Below are 21414 nucleotides of genomic sequence, written 5' to 3'. Positions count from 1 at the left end.
GGGCGTGACGTCATTTGAGCAATGGCGCCCGTTTGTTTACGTCTCGAGTATCAGTAGTAGCCACGAGTGAGATTGGCTGTGGAGCGGCTCCCAGCTATTCTCAACCCTTACACACCGAAGCATTAACTCTGTTCGGGGTGAAGATAGCTATGTGGCGCGTTCAGACATGCGTCCCCTGTTGATATACGATGTCTTAAAGGGAAACCTTTGGGATACTCGCTCCAGAAGTTAGAATTCTGTGATAACCTGTGGTTAAATTCTCTGGGAATATCTTAGTAGTTTTATACCCAAGGAAGCTACCAAAAAGGAACCTTCCATCACGACGCCATGGCTATCTCACCCAAAAATAGATTTTTCGCTTCGCTCAAAATCCGTTATATACAGTATATACAGTAGGGTCCCGAATTAAGCGTGTTCGAATTACACGATTCCCCTTTTCCGCGATCGCTATTTTTCAAAAATAAATTTTCTCTATCTGCGAGGCTGTTCAAAGTTCGCGAGTCAAGCACTACAAAATGTATCAAATCTATTGTCTTTTTAAGTATATTGGTAGCCCTAAATACGGTGATTTATAATAAATGTTACAAAACAATATTAACATTACATTTCATTAACATAATTTCATAATGAATAGCCTATTTAAGGATAAAATTCCACATCAACAATGAAATCAACTGTTAACTGTGCGAGTCCAGCTGACAAAATGTAAACAGAAATGTGGTTACGTTCTCGGCAATCTTTATCTTTCTCCAACCTTACGATAATTGTAATGGTAGAGTTAATGATGGTATATTAAAGCATTATTTTTATTTAGTACAGTATATTTAAAAGCCTTATTTTTCCCTCTGGGCGTTCAAGGTTTTCACGAGTAGACTGGGTTCGTTTATCGGCAGTGAATAGCCTAAACTTCGGTAACGAGTCGTCAATATTTTGTCATATTTTAAACAGTATACATTTGATTTGCAAACATTGGTTTTGTAGAGTAGACGGTAAAATAAAATCTAGAGAGAGAGAGAGAGAGAGAGAGAGAGAGAGAGAGAGAGAGAGAGAGAGAGAGAGAGAGATTTGATGGCAGAAATCCCTCTCTCTCTCTCTCTCTCTCTCTCTCTCTCTCTCTCTCTCTCTCTCTCTCTCTCTCTCTCTCTCTCTCTCTCTCTCTCTCCGTAAGAAATAAAACCATAGTTCACATATGGCAACTTGAGTTTAAGAATGAAATTAACATGAATATTGTTAGTTGTGGCGATCAATTCCTCGCTTCAGGGGGTACACGAAACAAAAACACATTCAATTACAACAGCTGACTCTCTCTCTCTCTCTCTCTCTCTCTCTCTCGTTATACAATACTTACAAATAGATGAAGAAACCAAAATCGGTTTTCTTGAAGTGTCAATTAAATACAAAACGAAAAAATTATACCGTGTATACATCCATTTCAATCATAGCTTAAAATACGGTAACCGATTTCGTCCGCAAACCACTATTTTTTAGGAAACACCATTCTATTCCAGAAAATTTTTACTCTTTAAATGTCAATTGCGCTATAATAAAACATGTACTTATGTTGTAAAATTTCAGGTGTGTTTTAAAAATCGAGTATTGCTAACTTATTTTTGTTTTACTTTTGGCTGTGATCACATCAGCTGATGTCTAGCTTCCGCGCGAATACAATAACAAAGAATTGTTTACACCATTTCTTAACTTATTCAAACCATCTATACAGTTAATATTACATAAACACCAATGTGTTATAACCTATCATATTTATTGTTTAGTACTTTAAAACCATCTCTCTCTCTCTCTCTCTCTCTCACATCGAACGTTATAGCGGTAACCTAATTGTTCGGTGACTTTAAAAATAGGCCTAGTACTTTCTTCTTTTACCTTTTTTGCATATGGATCCATAATTGAGGTGGGTACAAGTTGACTTATAACTGAAGTTAGGAAAAGTATTTTGGATATGGAAAGGACAATTATCTTTCGTAACAGTTTAGAATTATCGTAAGTTATCACTCTGTCATTAGCGGCAGTTTGCTATTGTGGATTAAACGCATAAGGTAAAAAAAAATTCCAGCTTTGCTACGAATTTAGGAATTTATATGGATACGGTAAGTAAAATATTTGTAATAACAATGTTTACTAAATGTTTGTAATATCATTAGTTATGACTTAGATCATGTGTGTTTAATGCATTCGTTTGTTTATTATGATCGAAGATGGAGCGTAAACAAATGGAAGGTTTCCGTTTCAGGCGGCATTTCATAAATGGCATTCATTTCATTTATTTGAAAGTTCTAATAAAAAATAATTAGAACATTGGTAATAACATATTCAACATATAATCTATACTTGGTAAAATTGCTGTCAATTAAAAAACACAGATGTATAAATGCGTCTGTTTCTTCGTTGTGATCAGAGATAAACGTAAACAAAACATTGGTTGTCGTTTTCTATTGTGCTTTTTAGCGTGTTTAGGAAACGCATGATATAAAATCGCCTTTATTTTGATAATTCTGGATTTTCAATCATACAACAAGCTAGTCTATAGAGTGATGGTGTTGCTATTCACCAGTTGTATTATACAATAGATATGACAAACATTAAAATTTGTCTGTATTTTGGGTTGTGTTATAACGGGAAATATGTTATTTTGATTATAAAATAAATTTTTGAATATACTTACCCGGTGATTATATAGCTGCAACTCTGTTGCTCGACAGACAACTCTACGGAAAAACTCGCCAGCGATCGCTACACAGGTTGCGGGTGTGCCCAACAGCGCCATCTGTCGACCAGATACCCAGCTCTCAATGTAAACAAAGACTCAATTTTCTCCTCGTCCCACTGCGTCTCTATTGGGGAGGAAGGGAGGGTCATTTAATTTATAATCACCGGGTAAGTATATTCAAAAATTTATTTTATAATCAAAATAAAATTTTTCAATATTTAACTTAGCCAGTGATTATATAGCTGATTCACAACCAGGATGGTGGGTAGAGACCAGTAATATATGTTTACACTTTTATGAGCTAAGAGTTTTTTATTTCATTTTAGAAGTTATCAAAATAACAAAAACAAAATAAATAGGTACCCTGGTAAGGAAGTCGACTTGAACAATTACTGTGCCTTTTAAGTACGTCTTCCTTACGGAGCCTCGCGATCCTCTTAGGATGCTGATCGACCCCTAGGATCTGAAGTATCAAGGGTTGCAACCCATACAACAGGACCTCATCAAACCCCTAATCTAGGCGCTCTCAAGAAATGACTTTGACCACCCGCCAAATCAACCAGGATGCGAAAGGCTTCTTAGCCTTCCGGACAACCCATAAAAAAACAACATTTCAAGAGACAGATTAAAAGGATAAGGAATTAGGGAATTGTAGTGGTTGAGCCCTCACCCACTACTGCACTCGCTGCTACGAATGGTCCCAGTGTGTAGCAGTTCTTGTAAAGAGACTGGACATCTTTCAAGTAAAATGACGCGAACACTGACTTGCTTCTCCAATAGGTTGCGTCCATTATACTTTGCAGAGATATATTTTGCTTAAAGGCCAAGGAAGTTGTTACAGCTCTAACTTCGTGCGTCTTCACCTTAAGCAAAGTTCGGTCTTCCTCACTCAGATGTGAATGAGCTTCTCGTATTAACAATCTGATAAAGTCTGACCAAGCATTCTTTGACATAGGCAAGGATGGTTTCTTAACTGAACACCATAAAGCTTCAGATTGGCCTTGTAAAGGTTTAGTATGCTTTAAATAGAACTTAAGAGCTCTAACAGGGCATAAGACTCTTTCTAGTTCATTGCCTACGATCTCCGATAAGCTGGGGATATCGAAAGATTTAGGCCAAGGCCGAGAAGGCAGCCCATTTTTGGCTAGAAAACCAAGTTGTAGCGAACAAGTGGCTTTTTCTGACGAAAATCCGATGTTCTTGCTGAAGGCATGAATCTCACTGACTCTTTTAGCCGAGGCTAAGCATACCAGGAAAAGAGTCTTAAGAGTGAGATCTTTCAGGGAGGCTGATTGTAACGGCTCCAACCTGTCTGACATGAAGAATCTTAGTACCACGTCTAAATTCCATCCAGGGGTAGCCAAACGACGCTCCTTGGAGGTCTCAAAAGACTTAAGGAGGTCTTGCAGATCTTTATGTTTGGAAAGATCTAAGCCTCTATGCCGGAAGACCGATGCCAACATGCTTCTGTAGCCCTTGATAGTGGGAGCTGAAAGGGATCGTCCTTTTCTCAGGTATAAGAGAAAAACAGCTATTTGAGCTACAGAGGTACTGGTCGAGGATACAGAAACTGACTTGCACCAGTCTCGGAAGACTTCCCATTTCGATTGGTAGACTCTAATGGAAGACGCTCTCCTTGCTCTAGCAATCGCACTGGCTGCTTCCTTCGAAAAGCCTCTAGCTCTCGAGAGTCTTTCGATAGTCTGAAGGCAGTCAGACGAAGAGCGTGGAGGCTTTGGAGTACCTTCTTTACGTGTGGCTGACGTAGAAGGTCTACCCTTAGAGGAAGACTACTGGGAACGTCTACTAACCATCGAAGTATCTCGGTGAACCATTCTCTCGCGGGCCAGAGGGAAGCAACTAACGTCAACCTTGTCCCTTCGTGAGAGGCGAACTTCTGCAGTACCTTGTTGACAATCTTGAACGGTGGGAATGTGTAGAGATCCAGATGTGACCAATCTAGGAGGAAAGCATCTATATGTATTGCTGCTGGGTCCGGGACTGGAGAGCAATAGATTGGAAGCCTCTTGGTCAGCGAGGTTGCAAAGAGATCTATGGATGGTTTTACCCCAAGTGGCCCAAAGTCTCTTGCACACATCCTTGTGGAGGGTCCATTCGGTTGGAATTACTTGCCCTTTCCGACTGAGACAATCTGCTATGACGTTCAAGTCGCCTTGGATGAACCTCGTTACTAGGGAGATGTCTTGACCTTTTGACCAGATGAGCAGGTCCCTTGCGATCTCGTACAACGTCAGTGAGTGGGTACCTCCTTGTTTGGAGATGTACGCCAAGGCCGTGGTGATGTCCGAGTTAACTTCCACCACTTTGCCTCGAAGGAGAGACTTGAAGCTTTTCAAGGCCAGATGTACTGCCAACAGCTCCTTGCAGTTGATATGCATGCTCCTCTGACTCGAGTTCCACAGTCCTGAGCATTCCCCACCGTCTAGTGTCGCGCCCCAGCCCACGTCCGATGCGTCCGAGAAGAGAACGTGGTTGGGAGTCTGAACAGCCAGGGGAAGACCCTCTCTTAGGTTGATATTGTCCTTCCACCAAGTCAGACAAGACTTTATCTTTTCGGAAACCGGGATCGAGACCGCTTCTAGCGTCTTGTCCTTTTTCCAGTGAAAAGCTAGATGGTATTGAAGAGGACGGAGGTGTAGTCTTCCTAGTGACACAAATTGTTCCACGGATGACAGCGTCCCTACCAGACTCATCCACAGCCTGACTGAGCAGCGTTCCTTCTTCAGCATCTTCTGGATGGAGCAGGGCTTGATCTATTCTGGGGGCTGATCGTCTTGTTGTTCAGCAATGTCCTCATCAGAGGGTTCCTCATCCGAAAACTGATGAGGAAACGGCAACGGAGTGGGCAACGTCTGTCTCGCTGAGTCCGGTCGCACTGGTGCATGCGTGACGGAGTCGGACGCAACATCATGGAACTGCTGCACAGTCTGTGAACTGTCAACAACCATGGGTGCGCGAGGAAGCACAGCGTCAACCCGAGACTGTCTAGACCGTCTGGGTTGTGCAGTCAACACCCTACCGGGTTGCTGAGGTTGACGCACTGCGTCAAAACAAGTCACCTCTGCTGGTTGTTGAACGTCCTGAACGTCAACAACCACCTCCGAGCGTCGCTTAACGTCAACGTGCGGCTGGCAACCCACACTGGGTCGCATCGGTGGAGGAACCACCTCAACTGGCAGACGCGAGTAGGTTACCTCAGCGTCAACAGGGGGCACAACCGACCGGTTGGAAGGTTGTTGGCCAGAAGGTTCGGTAGCAACCTTCTCCGCATTAAAGTCCTCTATCAAGGACGCAAGCTTGGACTGCATGTCTTGCAGCAAAGCCCATTTAGGGTCTACGGGAGCAGGTGCGGCAACAGACGGGGTTAGCGACTGAGGAGGTACCGCTTACCATCCCTGAAAGCCTTGTTATGCATGACATAATTGTACAGCAAAACTTCAAAGGCTCGAAAACAGCTGTGAAGTTGACCTGTAAAAAACTTGGAGCGTCTCCTGGCCAGGCGCCAGGGAGAGTCTACGAGAATTGAGAAGTCTATTTGGGCAGAGGCATGAACTCCCAAGCCGAGAACTTCTCTCGTGTCATATCAGACTCTCGCTCTATAAACCAGTTTAAAAGAAGGGAAAGCAAAGGCTGTATCCCCCAAACTCCTCCTGGTGAAAAACCAGTCGCCTAGCCAACGTAAAGCTCTCTAGGAGAGCGAGAGAGCACTAGCTTAAAAACAACGGCTTCGAAGTAGCTAGGCCTAGTGTAAGCTCTGACGTTTAGGCGAACGAGGAGCAGCAGTTACAAAAAGATCCGGACAAAGATCCTTAAAAAAATCATCATGATTTAATTAAAGTCCATAGGGGGCTAAGCAGCTTTAGGCTCCTCTCCATCTGACAGAGTCCTCAAGGGAATATCAGTAGGAGGGGGAACAGCAACTTCCTCATCTACAGGAACCTTGTCCGATAAAAGCTGAGTCTCAAGCAAGGGAGAGACCTACCGTGGTGGCAATGCTTTACAAGCAGAGTCCACACTCACTGGTGCATGAGTAGCGGACCAGAACGCAACGTCATGTAACTGCTTGACAGTCTGTGAACTGTCAACAACTGAACTGTCAACCACAACAGGTGCGTGAGGACGCACAGCGTCCACTCGAGACTGCTTTGACTGCCTAGACTGAGCAGTCAAAACAACTCTAGAATGCGGAGGTTGACGCACAACGTCAAAACAAGTCAACTCCGATTGTTAGTGAACGTCTTGAACGTCAACAGGAGCATCAGCAAGTGGCCTAACGTCCAAATGCGGCTGAAAAACCACACGAGACCGCATCGAGTGTGGTTCTCAACAACCTGACTGACGTGACTAAGCTACGCCAACGTCAATAGTAAGCACAAAGGAACGTTAGGTTGGCTGAAAGCCAGGATATCGATGAGATAAACGGCTAGACTCAACGGACTAATCGGCAGAATAGTCTTCCATAAGGGAGGCAAGCATATACTGCATGTCTTGCCATACAACCCATTAAGGATCAACGGAAATGGTTGTGGTAAGAGACGAGGGTAACGTCTGTGACCGCAACAATTTGCCAACAAAAAAAGACTCGGAGTCTGCGTTACGCTTTTGTTAGGCGGCGAGCAGTTATCCGATGACTGCATAGGGTCAGAACTGTCCTAATGGTTGTAACCAGGACGCTGGACCTGTCCTGAAAGGACTGACTTTCGCTTAAGGGCTTCGAAACCTTGTGACAGGTTTCTTATGCGAAAAGCCTTCGGATGGCGAGGAGAAACAACGTCTCTCTCGTCTTATGGTAGGGGAGATCTTGGTAAGATACACTCGATACCATAGAGGGAAAACGTCTGTTCGTTGATCAAGGCCTCTCGAACCCATAAGTCGTTTGACATTACTTCTCCCCTGGGCTTGGGAGCATGCAAGAGGTCCCGGACTAGGTGAACGACAGGCACGAACAGACGAACCCTCGGACGCAACACTGTAACACTTTGTGCATATCACTTTATCACTTCGATTTTCTGTTTTGCACTTATTTCACTGAAATCGAAACTTTTACTGATTTCTACCTGAAACACGCAATTCTACCCTTCATCAAAAGGTAGTAATTGCGAAATCAGTCGTATAATGCAAGCTCATTAATACCAGCAAAAAACAGAAAACATATTTTAAGATAAAAAAAAAATCAGTGGCTGGGAAAGAGACTAAACACTAGTTCATATAACTACGTTTTCAATCTCTCACCGCACATAGCCTGGGGACGAGAATAAAAAACTAAAAACGTTTTATCCTTCCTCCCCGTACAGCGACTAGGGACGAGAGTAACTCGAGAACAACGTTACCCGCTTGAACGGAACGTTTTCTCTCCTCTCTCTCCCTCCGTCTCTATCTCTCTCTCTCTTTCTCTCTTGATTTCGCACCTAAGAGAAGAGCCCAATTATATTTCGTCAAAAAAACATGTTATTTGACTAAAGGAAAAAACTGAAAGGTTTTTCAAATAAAAAGTTCCTTTAAAATAGAATTTAAAACATTTAAGCTAAGAAAGAATGAACAAAACGTCAGAATCGATTTACTCTTACTGCAAAGTGAAACCGTGATACACTCTCTCTCTATCGTAACGATAGAGCGCATGTTGAACGTCCTGAACGTCAACAACTGCGTAGCATAAAAAAACTAAACGTTAGTTCATCTTTGAAAAACAGTACGAAGACTATCAAAGAAATTCTTTCATAAAATATTACATTTAAAAAGTTTTAAATCCTTAGCTCTTTAAAAGCTAATTACGATATAAAGGGCTCAACGTTGATTAACTTCGGTTTGCAAGTTAGGACCGCCTACTCTCAGGAAAAGTCGCATATAAACAAAACATTAAAATTTATTTTTATATGTTTATAATAAATGGAAAGTTAATCGAAGAGGCCTAATAAAGGCGGAGAGATATAAAATATATAGAGGAAAATCTATAACGTGATAAGATAATACTAAAAGCCTAAACACACTTCCGTCTAAGGGAAGGGTCGGCCATTTAAAAGTGAAAGAAAGTCCATACTCTCTTTGTCACCATAATTAAATCTATCCAAAGCGAGTTCAAGATTTAAGATGAAGATAAAACACCTGCATAGCGAAAGCTCAAAACTAGAATATAGTACTTCACCAAATAGATGTGAAAAACTCCAGTTTAGCAACAGCGAGTAAAGTACGTCTTGTCGACACCTCAACAGAGAGAAAATTGAGTCTTTGTTTACATTGAGAGCTGAGTATCTGGTCGACAGATGGAGCTGTTGGGCACACCCGCAACCTGTGTAGCGATCGCTGGCGAGTTTTTCCGTAGAATTGTCTGTCGAGCAACAGAGTTGCAGCTATATAATCACCGGCTAAGTTAAATATTGAAAAATATGGTGTTTACACCTATCCTGGTTGTAATTTTAACCATTTTTCAAGTTATTAGAACTTTAAAGTATATTAAATGTTTTATTTATTTACAAGAACAATTTGATATTATAAAGAAATACAGTATAGTACAAAGAAAGTATTGGAAATGGGTAGTAAACACATTTGAATAGGCAAATTGCTGGTTGCCATGGCCGCAATGGAATTATTTCTGTTAGTTGTGTGTTTCGAAATTCGCGATTTTCCATTTACACGAGGTCATTAATCGACCAAATTCTCGCATAATTCGGGACCCTACTGTATATATATATATATATATATATATATATATATATATATAAAATACCAAACGTAGCAATGTGAAATTGGATGAAACCAACAGTTTTCATAAAGTTAAATATAATTATAACTTCTTATGTCTTATTTTTGTCTCTTTTGATGTATTACTGCAGGAGCTTAATATTTTGTGATATTCTAATTTCAGGTTGGCCAAAGTGAAGTAACGATAACTATGACTGCTGACAAGTGAGCTATTTACAACAATGAACTGTCCAGTAATGAAGAAACATTCATTGTCAGTCAAAAGGGAATCGATTCCATTAACAGAGCTTCTGAACAACATGGAAAGATGATCATAATTCAGATTGGTCGACGTCTTCACAAGAAATGCAGACAGCGTTGGATCAACCCCAAATATATAGAAATTGACTGTAAAAACAGGTCCACCCATGATAAAATGCCATCCTGTGCAAGCCGCTCTGTGTGTGTGTTTAACTTTAAGGTACTTAGTCTTTTTTGTGGTTCTGGAGCAAAATCTGATAGAAATAAAAGAGGTGTTGATGTTTCCCATGTAGAAATCTGGAGCAAAATCTGATAGAAATAAAAGAGGTGTTGATGTTTCCCATGTAGAAACTATTAAGTTTAAGGACAGTGTTAAAAGTTTGTGAGAAATTCCAAAAAAATGATGGCTGGGCATCCACTGTTAAAGGTAGAATAGGTTATGTAGCTGACCTTGTTTCAGAAGAAGCACGTGATCACAGAACATGTTCTGCAATTTTGATTCCAATAAAAAAATTCCTAAGGCATTCTCTTCTGCTGATTTTTCTAAGAAACAAAACCTTGGTAGACCAGAGGATTCAGAGAGAAAGCAGGCATTTCTGGAAGTTGCTAATTATTTGCAGCAAAATGACGAGGAGCAACTCACCATTGTCGATCTTGTTAAAAAAAATGGAGGAAATTCTTAAGGACTCTGGCTTTGTACCATACAGTCTCTCGTACATAAAATCTCGATTGCAAGAACATTTCAAAGACAAAATCATTGTGACTGAAAGTAATGGGAAACATAATGTTGTGTTACATTCTTAAGTAGAGCAAAATGTATTCTCCATGAAGTTTACAATGCAAGAACTAGCAGGCATTCGTTATGGCACTAGTGACCAGCACCAGGAGGCTACCTCGGCAAGAAAAGAGTGAGATGTGAGGGATACATGGAAGCTCCTTGTGTTTCTCCAGACATGTGACCCTTTCACGGAAGATCCGTCCATTCACAGCATTTCAAGTGGAGTAACTGGAGACAGAAAGGTGAATGTGGAGAAAACAAACTCCATAGGAGAGGCAATCATAGCTTCAATGGTTGGAGAAAACGTCCACGAGTACACTTTTAAGAGAAAGTATCAGGCAATTACATTTGGGTAAAATATTTCACTCAGCAAAGATGGAGCAGTTGAGACTGATCCACAACTCCTATTCCAGAGACTGTGTGCGCTATCTACCAATGAAACCTCAACTCAGCATCAGCAAGAGCATTTCCAGTATGAGCTTTGTGGTTACCCTCCTGCACTTTTTTATTCTTTCGGACTACCGCGAGGCAAAAAAAAAACGGCTTTGGCAGACGCAATATGGGAACTGACTTCCCCTGTACAATCAGGTCCACAGTCTTCTAATCCACAGTATCTCTTAGATGGTGGAGCACTACTTCAACATCTCCTATGGCAAAAAAGGTCACATATTTGATGAGCTCGGTGCCGAATACTGCAGATATGTAACAACTAGAAATGGAAAAGCATGAATTGTCTTTGATGGGTATGAAAGTGGTCCATCCATTAAAGACGTGACTCACCGATGCCGAGAAGGGGGTTCTGTTGGTGTTAATGTGTCACTGACCCCTTTAATGTGTTCAAATTAAAAATGGATGTTTTCCTAGCTTATCAAGAAAAGTAACAAATGTTCATCAAATTGCTGGGAAAGAGTTTGGAGGAAGCAGGTTGTAAAGTAGTCCATGCATCTGGAGACGCTGACGTATTGATTGTGAAGACTGCTCTATAACTGGCATAGACAGGAGAAACAATTTTGATAGTAGATGACACTGACCTAATGGTCCTGCTATGTTATCCATTTTACCCCCAATGCTATTTGGAACTTTCCAACCCTTAACCCCCAGGCGTTTTTATTTTTGAAGCACGTTTTGCAATACTTTTTTTTAGATTGCGCTGACAGCCTTAATTTTTGTCATAGAGAGGTCATGTTGGTCTCATTAATTTGGAAAATGCTGGAAGTTTTTAATAAAGTTATAAAAAATTTACAAAAAAAAAATGCAAATAGTAGCTTTTTGCAACTACGTACCGGTACGTCCATGGGGGTTAAGGGATGAGTTTTGTAAAACGTACCAGTACGTCCATTGGGGGTAAAAGGGTTATCATGCCAATAGAGATGATGGTTACATCTACTTCACGCCACAACCAAAGTCTAGTGCAAAAAGTGTGAAAGTCTGGAACATCAAAGAGATGTGGAAATCTTAGGGAGCTGTGGTCGGTTGTTCCAACATTCTTTTCATCCATGCACTACTGGGTTGTGATTCTACATCAAGTGTTCATGGAATTGGGAAGGCAGCACCCCTTCGAAAGGTGATGAACAATAGAAACTTCCTCAAACTGGCAGAAGTGTTTGACAAGGATAGCAGTGCAGAGAAGGTTATTGAAGCTGGGGAGAGGGTTTTAGTGTGCCTGTACAATGGTAATGATGGGGAAAACATCAATCATCTCCGACTGAGGCGCTTTAAGGAAAAGGTTGCAAAAAGCTCAAAGTATGTTGAGGCCAAATCATTGCCACCAACAAGAGCAGCTACGAAATTCCACACCCTTCACGTTTACTTCCAAATTCAGGAATGGAAAGACAGAAACCAGCTAAAACCTGACGAGTGGGGATGGAAACTTTCAGATGGTAAATTACAACCAATCAAGACTGACTTGCCAGCTGGTTCTGTAAATTTGTTGGCTATAATTACGTGTAACTGTACTTCAGGGTGTACTACAGCAAGATACAGTTGCAGGAAACATGGCATTCACTATTCAAACTTGTGTGGTAATTGCAAAGGCCTCCACAGCACCAACTCACCACAGCCAAGTCTTGATGATGATGAAGTTACCTTTGACTAGTTCTTGACAAGAAATGTTTTTTGGTCCGTTCGTGAACTTGTTCTGTGGTGATTATACAAGAGCCTTGCCCCAGCATTCGACCAACTGACCATTCTTTATTGTAAATTGTACTTATTTTGTACCTATTCTTTATGAAATGTCAGGAATTAATGTGAAAATTGTTGCCTTGAAAAAGGCTACTTAGTCTGTTTTTGTACCTTTTATATTCAATTTGTATAAGAAATAAAAAAAAAGCATGAAAACAATGGCAGGGGCTAATCATTTTCTGGTGTTAATTTATTATTAAGCATATAGCTACCTATCATTACAATTTAAAACACCAAGAAAATGTTAAGCTGGGTTATCATGTAAATTTTTTCTTTATTTCTAATTCAATAGAGGTTTTTTGTCAGGAAAAACTTTTATTTTGGTCAGTAATTGTCAGGAAATGTCAGGAATTTCATGTCTAGAAATTTTAATAGTTAAGTTGGATTTTAAAGATGGCGGCCGTTGACCCCTTTCCGCAAGGTTAATTTTGGTAAACTTTTTTTATCTGAAAGAGAGGTTATCCATGCCCAAAATGCAAGTTAAAAACCTTTGTTAGTGATTTGTTTGAGGCTCAGCCACATTTTGACAGGACTAAAAGAATAGTCTCCCATTCTCGGGGCATCCCATTATACCTCCAAGGGGATATGACAATCGCAATATCTCTCATCTTATTTTCGGTTAAAGTATCCCAATGCTTTTGCCAATTGTTAAAAATAGAATTCTTAATTGCTGGTAAAAAATCATTACAGAGAATGCGATACCTTCTTGGAAGCAACTTGGCAGCAGCACTCTTTGCCAGTGAATCTGCCTCTTTATTTCCAGACACACCTACGTGTGCCGGAACCCAGCAAAATCGAACTGTTATACCTTTAAGGGCAATAATCAAAAGCCACTCTAAAATCTTTGAAACTAGAGGTTTACTAGAATTAAAACTTTATAAAGCTTGAAGGACACTTCTTGAATCACTATAAATGGTAAAATTGCCCTCCTCTTTTGAAGCTATTTTCTAAATAGTGGTTAGTATACCATATAATTCAGCAGTAAATATGGAAAATATTGAAGGAAGTGCACCTCTACAGTTAAAAGAACTACTATATACTCCAAATCCAACAGCAGCATCAGATTTGGAGCCATCGGTATATATAAAAGTTGATTCCCTATGTTTTTCAACACGTTCCATAAAAAGAGACCTAGCGTCTAGTTCAGTCATGTTTTTTTTAATACCAATAAAATATTTACAAAAAGATATCTCTGGTAATTTCCATGGTGGGGTTTATGATATCTTAAATGGAAACTGGAATTTAAACATGGATTAATTTATTCCCCACCGACATTACTTTTCCTTACATTCTGGGAATTTACACTATTTACAAAATAGTAGATCTTGTGAGGACCTTTGAATTTGATTCAGCAAATGATTTGGTTACCTAATCTCATGCTTTAGACAAATCATAGGATCATGGCTTTCTTGTTACTATCAACAAAAATAAACACCAATGCAATATCCTTGGCTTGGAAAAATAATACAGTAATATAATTAATACTACCCAAGAAAAACATTGAAATCGCTAGAGGGGCACTAAGTATAGAGCATGCATTCGCCATGCAAAGCAGTTGCATTTTGCACTTAACTCCACTGCACACTTGTACTTGATATATTTTCTTCAAAATCTAATGGATTTGTCCTTGGATCATACTCCACATGAGCACCAATTTTCTAGGAATTTACATAATTAACAAAATAGATCTTGTGAGGACCTTTGGATTTGATTCAGCTAATGATTTGGTAAAAAAGACATCCAGTTTCTTCTGCAGGTATTGGTTAACTAAAGTCATACTTCAGAAAAATGAAGGGATCGTGGTTTTTTGTTACTATCAACAAAAATAAAAAACCAATGCATGCAATAACCTTGGCTTAGAAAAATAACAGGGTAAAATAATTAATACGACCCAAGAAAAACACTGATATATCTAAAGGGGCGCTCAGTAGAGATGCATTCGCCATGCAAAGCAGTCTTATTTTACTCTTAACTCCACTGTGTACTTGTACAAAATAAATTCTATTTAAAATCTAATGGACTTGTCCTTCGGTCATACTCCACATGTACACCAATTTTCATTGAAATTGGTTCTGTAGTTTTTGCGTAATGTTGTTAACAAGCAAAAAATAAACTAATGAAATATTTGCCATTTACTTAACATTGAGATTACTTTCAAAGTACTCCTGCGTACTTGTACTTTGATGTACTTTATATTCAAAACATGACTACCAAGTTTGGTCAAAATCAGTTGTGCAGTTTTTATGTAAAGTTGCTCACAAACTAACAAACAAATATAAATAAACTAACAAACAGATGGACAATTACATAACCTTTGCAAAATCTTTGATTTTGAGGAAGGCAACAAGCAAACCGTAAAGTAATATGGCTTATGGAATACTTGAGTAACACAGATCTACAAAAAAAAAAAAAAATCAGTGCTCACAATACTTTCAAGAGACTAAGGATGAACCTAAGCAATATTCAATTATTTTAAGGGGACCAACTTGAATGCCAATATATGGGGATATAGGAAGAATAACACAAAATCCTGAAAAAATTCAGAGATTCATACGGCAATGGAGAATGTGTTTACGAAATATTTTGTCAAAATTCCTTTTACTTTCATAGTTACAGGGTAATTAGTAAAAGTAACTCAATAAACCATAAACATTGTTCCCTAAAAGAAAATGCGGTATTTCTTCTGTTATCGTAAATTTTGATAATTATTACATTTTAATGTAAAAGAAATTGTGAAAAATGGCATCTGTATAAATTCCACGAGTCGCAGACGAAATGAAACAATGTATTACGCCCTTCAGTCCTACCAAAAACCTGAGAGAGAGTGCATACCAAAGTTTGACCTCTAATATTCACTCATTTTTACATTTGTATTTCTCGTTTTCAGCAAGAATTTTATCAATTCAAAGAGTAAAAGACAATTAATTTCAACATCTTGCTAACATAAGGAAGAAGAAAATTTGCTCGAGAGAGAGAGAGAGAGAGAGAGAGAGAGAGAGAGAGAGAGAGAGAGAGAGAGAGAGAGAGAGAGAGAGAGAGAGAGAGAGAGAGAGAGAGAGAGAGAGAGAGAGTGTGTGTGTGTGTGTGTGTGTGTATGGATGAGCGACTGCCTTGTTTGACAGGAGCCAAAACCAGCAAGATATTGAGCAAAAGGATCTTCACTTATGATAAATAACTTGGTTTTCGTTTATTAATACCCAAAAAAGAACATAAAATTCACAATAATCACGATTTATTAATATTGTCTTTGTAAAAATACAAAGAAAAACTTGTCTGATTTGCTTTTTTCAATCTTTCATTAAACTCTAATTCTAAAGACCCTGTATTGGAAATCAATTAGTTCCTAAATACTTGAATGAATCCACCTAAATAATCCTTTCTCCTTCCAGTGATATTTCATCTTCCATTGTATATTCTATTCTCATCTATCTTTCCTGTATTTATCTTGAGACCAACCTTGTGATATATTTCATGCATTCTGGTAAGCAAGCATTGAAAATCCTGTGGAATTCTGCTAATAAGAACAGCGTCATCAGCATACTTTAGGTCTGCTAAAATCCCATTACCAATCCAGTCCAATCCTTCTCCAACTGTTCTACACATAACAAACTCTATGAGAAGGATAACAACATATGTTATAACACATTCCCTTGGAGTACTCTGCTGTTCACAAGAAATTCCTCTGATAGGACTCCATTAACATTAACTTTACAGCAGCTATGCTAATGAACAGATTTAATAAAATTCACATATTTAAGAGGAATTCTATAATAACAAAGGACTCTCCAGAAAATTGGCCGATGCATACTATCAAAAGCTTTTTCATAGTCCACAAATGTCTATGCATTACTGTACATGTCTCAAAATGAAAATTTGGTCAGTACAACTTCTACCTTTACTAAGCTCTGTTTGTTCATCTCTCAGCTTCTCATCAATTTTAATCTCTAGTCTCTTCAGAAAAAGGATACTATATATTTCTATGACAATTGACGCTAGTATGATGCCTCTGTAATTATTGTAATCAGTTAGCCTAGGTCTCCTTTCTGTGCCATTTTCACCAACACTCCTAACTCCCATTCATCAGGTTTTGCTTTTTCATGCCACATTCTACAAAATAATCTAGAAGTATTTTAGTGGTTACTTAATTTTCAGCCAGTATCATCTCAGCAGTTATTCCATCGTAACCGGGGGCTTTCCATCTCCTGAGTTTTTTAACATTAGATTTGACTTCAATCATATTTCCTTACTAGCTAAAAAATTAATTGTTAGCATATACAGTATGTTATCCTACATTTCTTTGGGTAAAAATAAAGTCATTTCCACGATTAATACCTTCGGGCCGATAAACACATACCAAGGATGAAGCAACAGGTTCAATGTCAAGATCGTCATCATAAACATTGCCATCAGTAATATAATCATCATCATCATGCTCACTATGGCTGTCCAAATCATCAGCACGTGCTTCTGAATCATTAAGATATCCAATATCAGCCCTTACAAAAAAAAATTAATTCTTAATTTTGCATAATAAAAAAAAATATTCATAAGACAAATGGCACCTACCCCCAATGCCAACGACGCATGCTTAGCACAATATAGCCTTAAAGTATACAGTTTTTGGCAAACTTAAATTTGTAAACGATTACAGATTGGTTACAGTATCCTGTGACATCAATAGAAGGTGGAGCTAAGGATAGAAAAATACATCGACAATATATATAATTGAAAATTGACAGCATATAATGCATCCATTATATGGATAGGGTACTCTTTGTTGATTAAATTCCTAATGAACATGAGGAACATGAATAATATCCATTGGTGGTTAACCCTAATTTAAATATCTAAATCAATCCTCCACAAAGAAAATATCTGGAGAACAAAAGTAGATATGACACGAGTGCCTGGAAATATTCAGGACATGAATATAGGCTCATATATTCAATTGATCTGATTGATATGAAAGAAAGTCAAGTAGAATCTTTTGTAGCTATGAAGATTAACCCATTCATCGAGGTAAAACTCAAACTCTACAACTTATAAATTAAACAACATCAAATCAATATTTACATGTTTTACTAAAAGGTTATGAAATACTAACTTGTTCTCCTTTAGAATTGGTAGTCAGAGGCAGCTGAGAGGAATCTATCTGAATATCCTTTACTACGGTCTCATTCAAGCACCCTTTGGCTGTCTCCCATCCACCAGTCAATATCTTCTCTTCTTCTTTGGGCCTGCAATTGGTATTTCACTTTTAAAAATGGAGAATTACAAGGTAATTTGAAAAGAAACTAACAAATTTGGAAATAATTTATATTTTTCCCTAACTAATACAAACCTGTAGTTATTTATATGGATTATCTTTTGGTGAAGCTGGAAGGTAGCCAAATAGACTAAAAAGTGTGAGGTGGCAACCCTATCTAACCACTGTTGAGGGTACCTATCTCCACTTACATCTCGCAGAGCTGCCTCACTGTTCAATTGCAGGCAGGACTTCAGGGGGACAATTTATATAACTACAGGTTTGTATTAGTTAGGGAAAAATACAAATTATTTCCAAATTTGTTATTTGTTCCTTCACTAACAAACCTTTCGTTATTTATATGAATGACTCACTCTTAGGTGAGTGGAAGTCCGACTTCTGGCTTAGTCATTACCCTGCTTTTCATAGTACAGTATTAGACTGTATCTAAGGATAAACCTTGTCACCTCACTAATAATTCACCGAGCGAATGTTAGTGTTTACCTCGCAGGAAACATTGGGGGACGTGAAAGAGTATAACTAGTTATTGTCTATACTAGGATACACAAGGGAAAAGGTTCTTACCTGCAGAGGTAGAAGCCAGCTTGCAAAGGAACCCAAGGTGCAGTTCCCCAAGAAAGGGGAAGATGGAGAAAGGAAAAGCCAGACATACTTTCATTCACCTCAGACTTAACCTGGGTAACCAATGACCTAAAACAACTGCTACTTATCCAACAAAGAGCCAGAGGTATTTTTCAACCCATTGTTGTATCAGCCACCAAAGGGCCGATAGATAATATATCAAGCCTCCTGTGGGTCACGTCTTTGAGGTAGTGGGCAGTGAAGGACATTTGACGCTTCCACACATCGGCTTGCAGAACTTGTGATATTGAGAAGTCACGTTTAAATGCCCGGGACGTACTTATGCCCTTTAAATCATGAGCTCTAGGTCTTTGAGCTTCAGGAGAGTCATGTTGGAGGGCATAGTATATGACTTTGCGGATCCAAGAAGAAATGGTGTGCTTGATGACCCTCCTCTTAGTTCTGCCCGAGCTGACAAATAAGGCTGAAAGCTAGGGTCATGTTGCTGCAGTACATTCAAGATAATATCTCAAACTCCTCACAGGGCAAAGTAAAAATTGACCACAGTCATTGGTTACAGAACGTAGACTCTTAATCTGAAAGGGCCCGTACGAGAGACCATCCATGAAGTTCACTAACTCTCTTTGCAGATGCTAAAGCGAGTAGGAATGCCGTCTTTAACGTGAGGTTAGGGCTGTTGCATGGCATAGTGGTTCGTAAGAAGGACCCATTAGGGATCTCAAAACGCGAACCACGTTCCAAGGAGAAGGTCTGATCTCCGACTGGGGCAAGTGATTTCCTAGCTCCATATGATTAGGGAAAGTTCCAACAAAGAGGAAAGATCCACTCCACTCAATCTAAAGGCTCAGCTCAAGGCTGAGCGATAGCCTTTTACCACCGATACTGAAAGAAGTTTTTCCTCTCGAAGGTATACAAGGAACTCCGCTATTACTGGATTAGTGCCATCAAGGAAGAGATACCCCTTCCACAATACCAACCACAGAAGAATATCCACTTTGCCTGGTACACTGCTGCTGGAGACTTTTGTAAGTGTTTAGACATTCTTCACGCAACTTGTTGCGAAAAGCTTCTCTTTGAGAAGAGACGCTGGATAGTCTCCACGCGTGAAATCGAAGCGACCAGAGGGTCTTATGAAAGATGTTGGCGTGTGGTTGTCTGAGTAGATTTGGTCGTGGAGGAAGCTCTCTCAGGTGATCCTACAACCAGTTGCAGAAGGTCTGGAAACCACTCTACATGATGCCATAGCTGAACTTTGAAGGTCATCAGTAGATTTTTGGATGCTCTGGTCTTGTTGATCAGTCTTCTCATCAGACAGAACAGGGGGAAAGGCATAAACGTCGATGTTGTCCCACCATTGTTGGAGTGCAACCTGACATAGAGCCTGAGGGTCCGAGACTAGGGAACAGTACAGCGGGAGCCTCAAGTTCAGGGATGTTGCAATCAGGTCCACAGTCGGGATTCCCACACAGTCAGCACTTTGTTGGCTACCAGAGGATTCAAAGACCATTCAAAGCCCACTATCTGGGTCGCTCTGTTCAAGTTGTCTGCAAGCACATTCTTCTTGCCTGGAGTTAACCAAGCTGATAGTGTCACCGAATCATCTTCTGCCCATTTTAGAATATTTACAGCAAGATGGCATAGGTGCTGCGAAAAAGTACCGCCTTGTTTCTTTATTAAGCCACCGCTGTGGTATTGTCGTTTATCAATACCACAATGACCTGCCAGTAACTGTTGGAAAGCTAGGAATGCTGCTCTCATCTCGTAGATTTGTGCTGGTATCTTTCGGATTTGGATCAAAGGCCGAGACCGTGTGATGCAGCAAGTGGGTGCCCAATCCTTCTTTTGATGCTTCTTTGAAGATCAGCAAGTCTAGAGGAGGGAAAAGAAAATCTAGCCCTAGGCAAAGGTTCTCCTCTGAGACCCACCATTGAAGATCCATTACTTGATCCTGGCCTCTTGGCACTATGATGTCCTGGGACTCGGTGTGCTAGTCCCATAGAGATTTTAGGTGCAATTGGAGGGATCTCATCCTGAGGCGACCATTGAGAGGACGATGAATCAGCGAGGTTAGATGACCCAAGAGACACAGCCACTGATGGATTGGTACGTCTTCTCATCTGAAGAAGGGACAAGCCACTTCTCTCAGCCTGTGTACTCTGTCTTCTGATGGGAAGACTTTTTGAAGGTCGGTGTCTATGATCATACGGAGGTAAACCAGTATCTGATATGGAAGCAAAGATAACTTCTTGAGATTTATCACAATACCAGATGCTGACAAAACACAAAACCATGTCCCGATGATAAAGGCGGCTCATCTTCGAGTCTGGTAAGACTAGCAAGTCGTCTAGGTATCTTAAGAGACAAATGCCGTTCTTGTGAGCCCATGATGACACTAGGGTGAGCACCCTGGTGAAGACTTAGGGCGCTGTCGAGAGACCGAAACAGAGAACCTTGAACTGGTAATGTTTGTTCTTGTGTATGAACCTGAGATACTTCCTTGAAGACAGATGGATTGGAAGTATGCGTCTTGGAGATCCAATGTGCACATGAAGTCCTTCGGTCTTACAGCTTTAACGACCGTGTCTGCCGTCTCCATCCTGAACGGAGTTTGAAGAACAATCTTGTTCAGGGGCGAGAGATCTATGAATGGTTTCCAGCCTCCAGATGTCTATTTCACAAGAAAGTGTCGACTGTAGAAGCCTGGGGACCCATCTAAGACCTCCTGGAGAGCGACCTTCTGCAGCATGGTCTGGACTTTGACACGGAGGGCCAGCTCCTTTACAGACCCCTTCGAGGAATTGGATTCCGAGTCAGAGGGGGGAGAGATTGAATGAAGGGGACGCAATACCCTACACAGATCCCCGCAATTATAGGGATCGGTCTCGTGATGCTGCCAACTCTGCCAAAGGCGTTGCAGGCATC

The 21414-nt window shown here is 40.0% G+C and overlaps 1 protein-coding gene across 1 annotated transcript in view; it reads right to left on the bottom strand.

Annotated features, from left to right (window-relative positions):
* LOC137619872 (DNA polymerase alpha catalytic subunit-like) overlaps window positions 1–21414 on the bottom strand; it is a 172871-nt gene that overhangs the window by 93602 nt on the left and 57855 nt on the right. The window contains exon 6 of the mRNA XM_068350162.1: window positions 17749–17881. Coding sequence (XP_068206263.1) covers window positions 17749–17881 — 133 coding nt within the window. The remainder of the gene's footprint in view (window positions 1–17748; window positions 17882–21414) is intronic.

This window comes from Palaemon carinicauda, chromosome 26 (assembly GCF_036898095.1).
Source record: "Palaemon carinicauda isolate YSFRI2023 chromosome 26, ASM3689809v2, whole genome shotgun sequence".
Taxonomy (NCBI): Eukaryota; Metazoa; Arthropoda; class Malacostraca; order Decapoda; family Palaemonidae; genus Palaemon; species Palaemon carinicauda.
The sequence above is the reverse complement of the archived record's forward strand: the minus strand, read 5'-3'. Positions and strand labels throughout refer to the sequence as shown.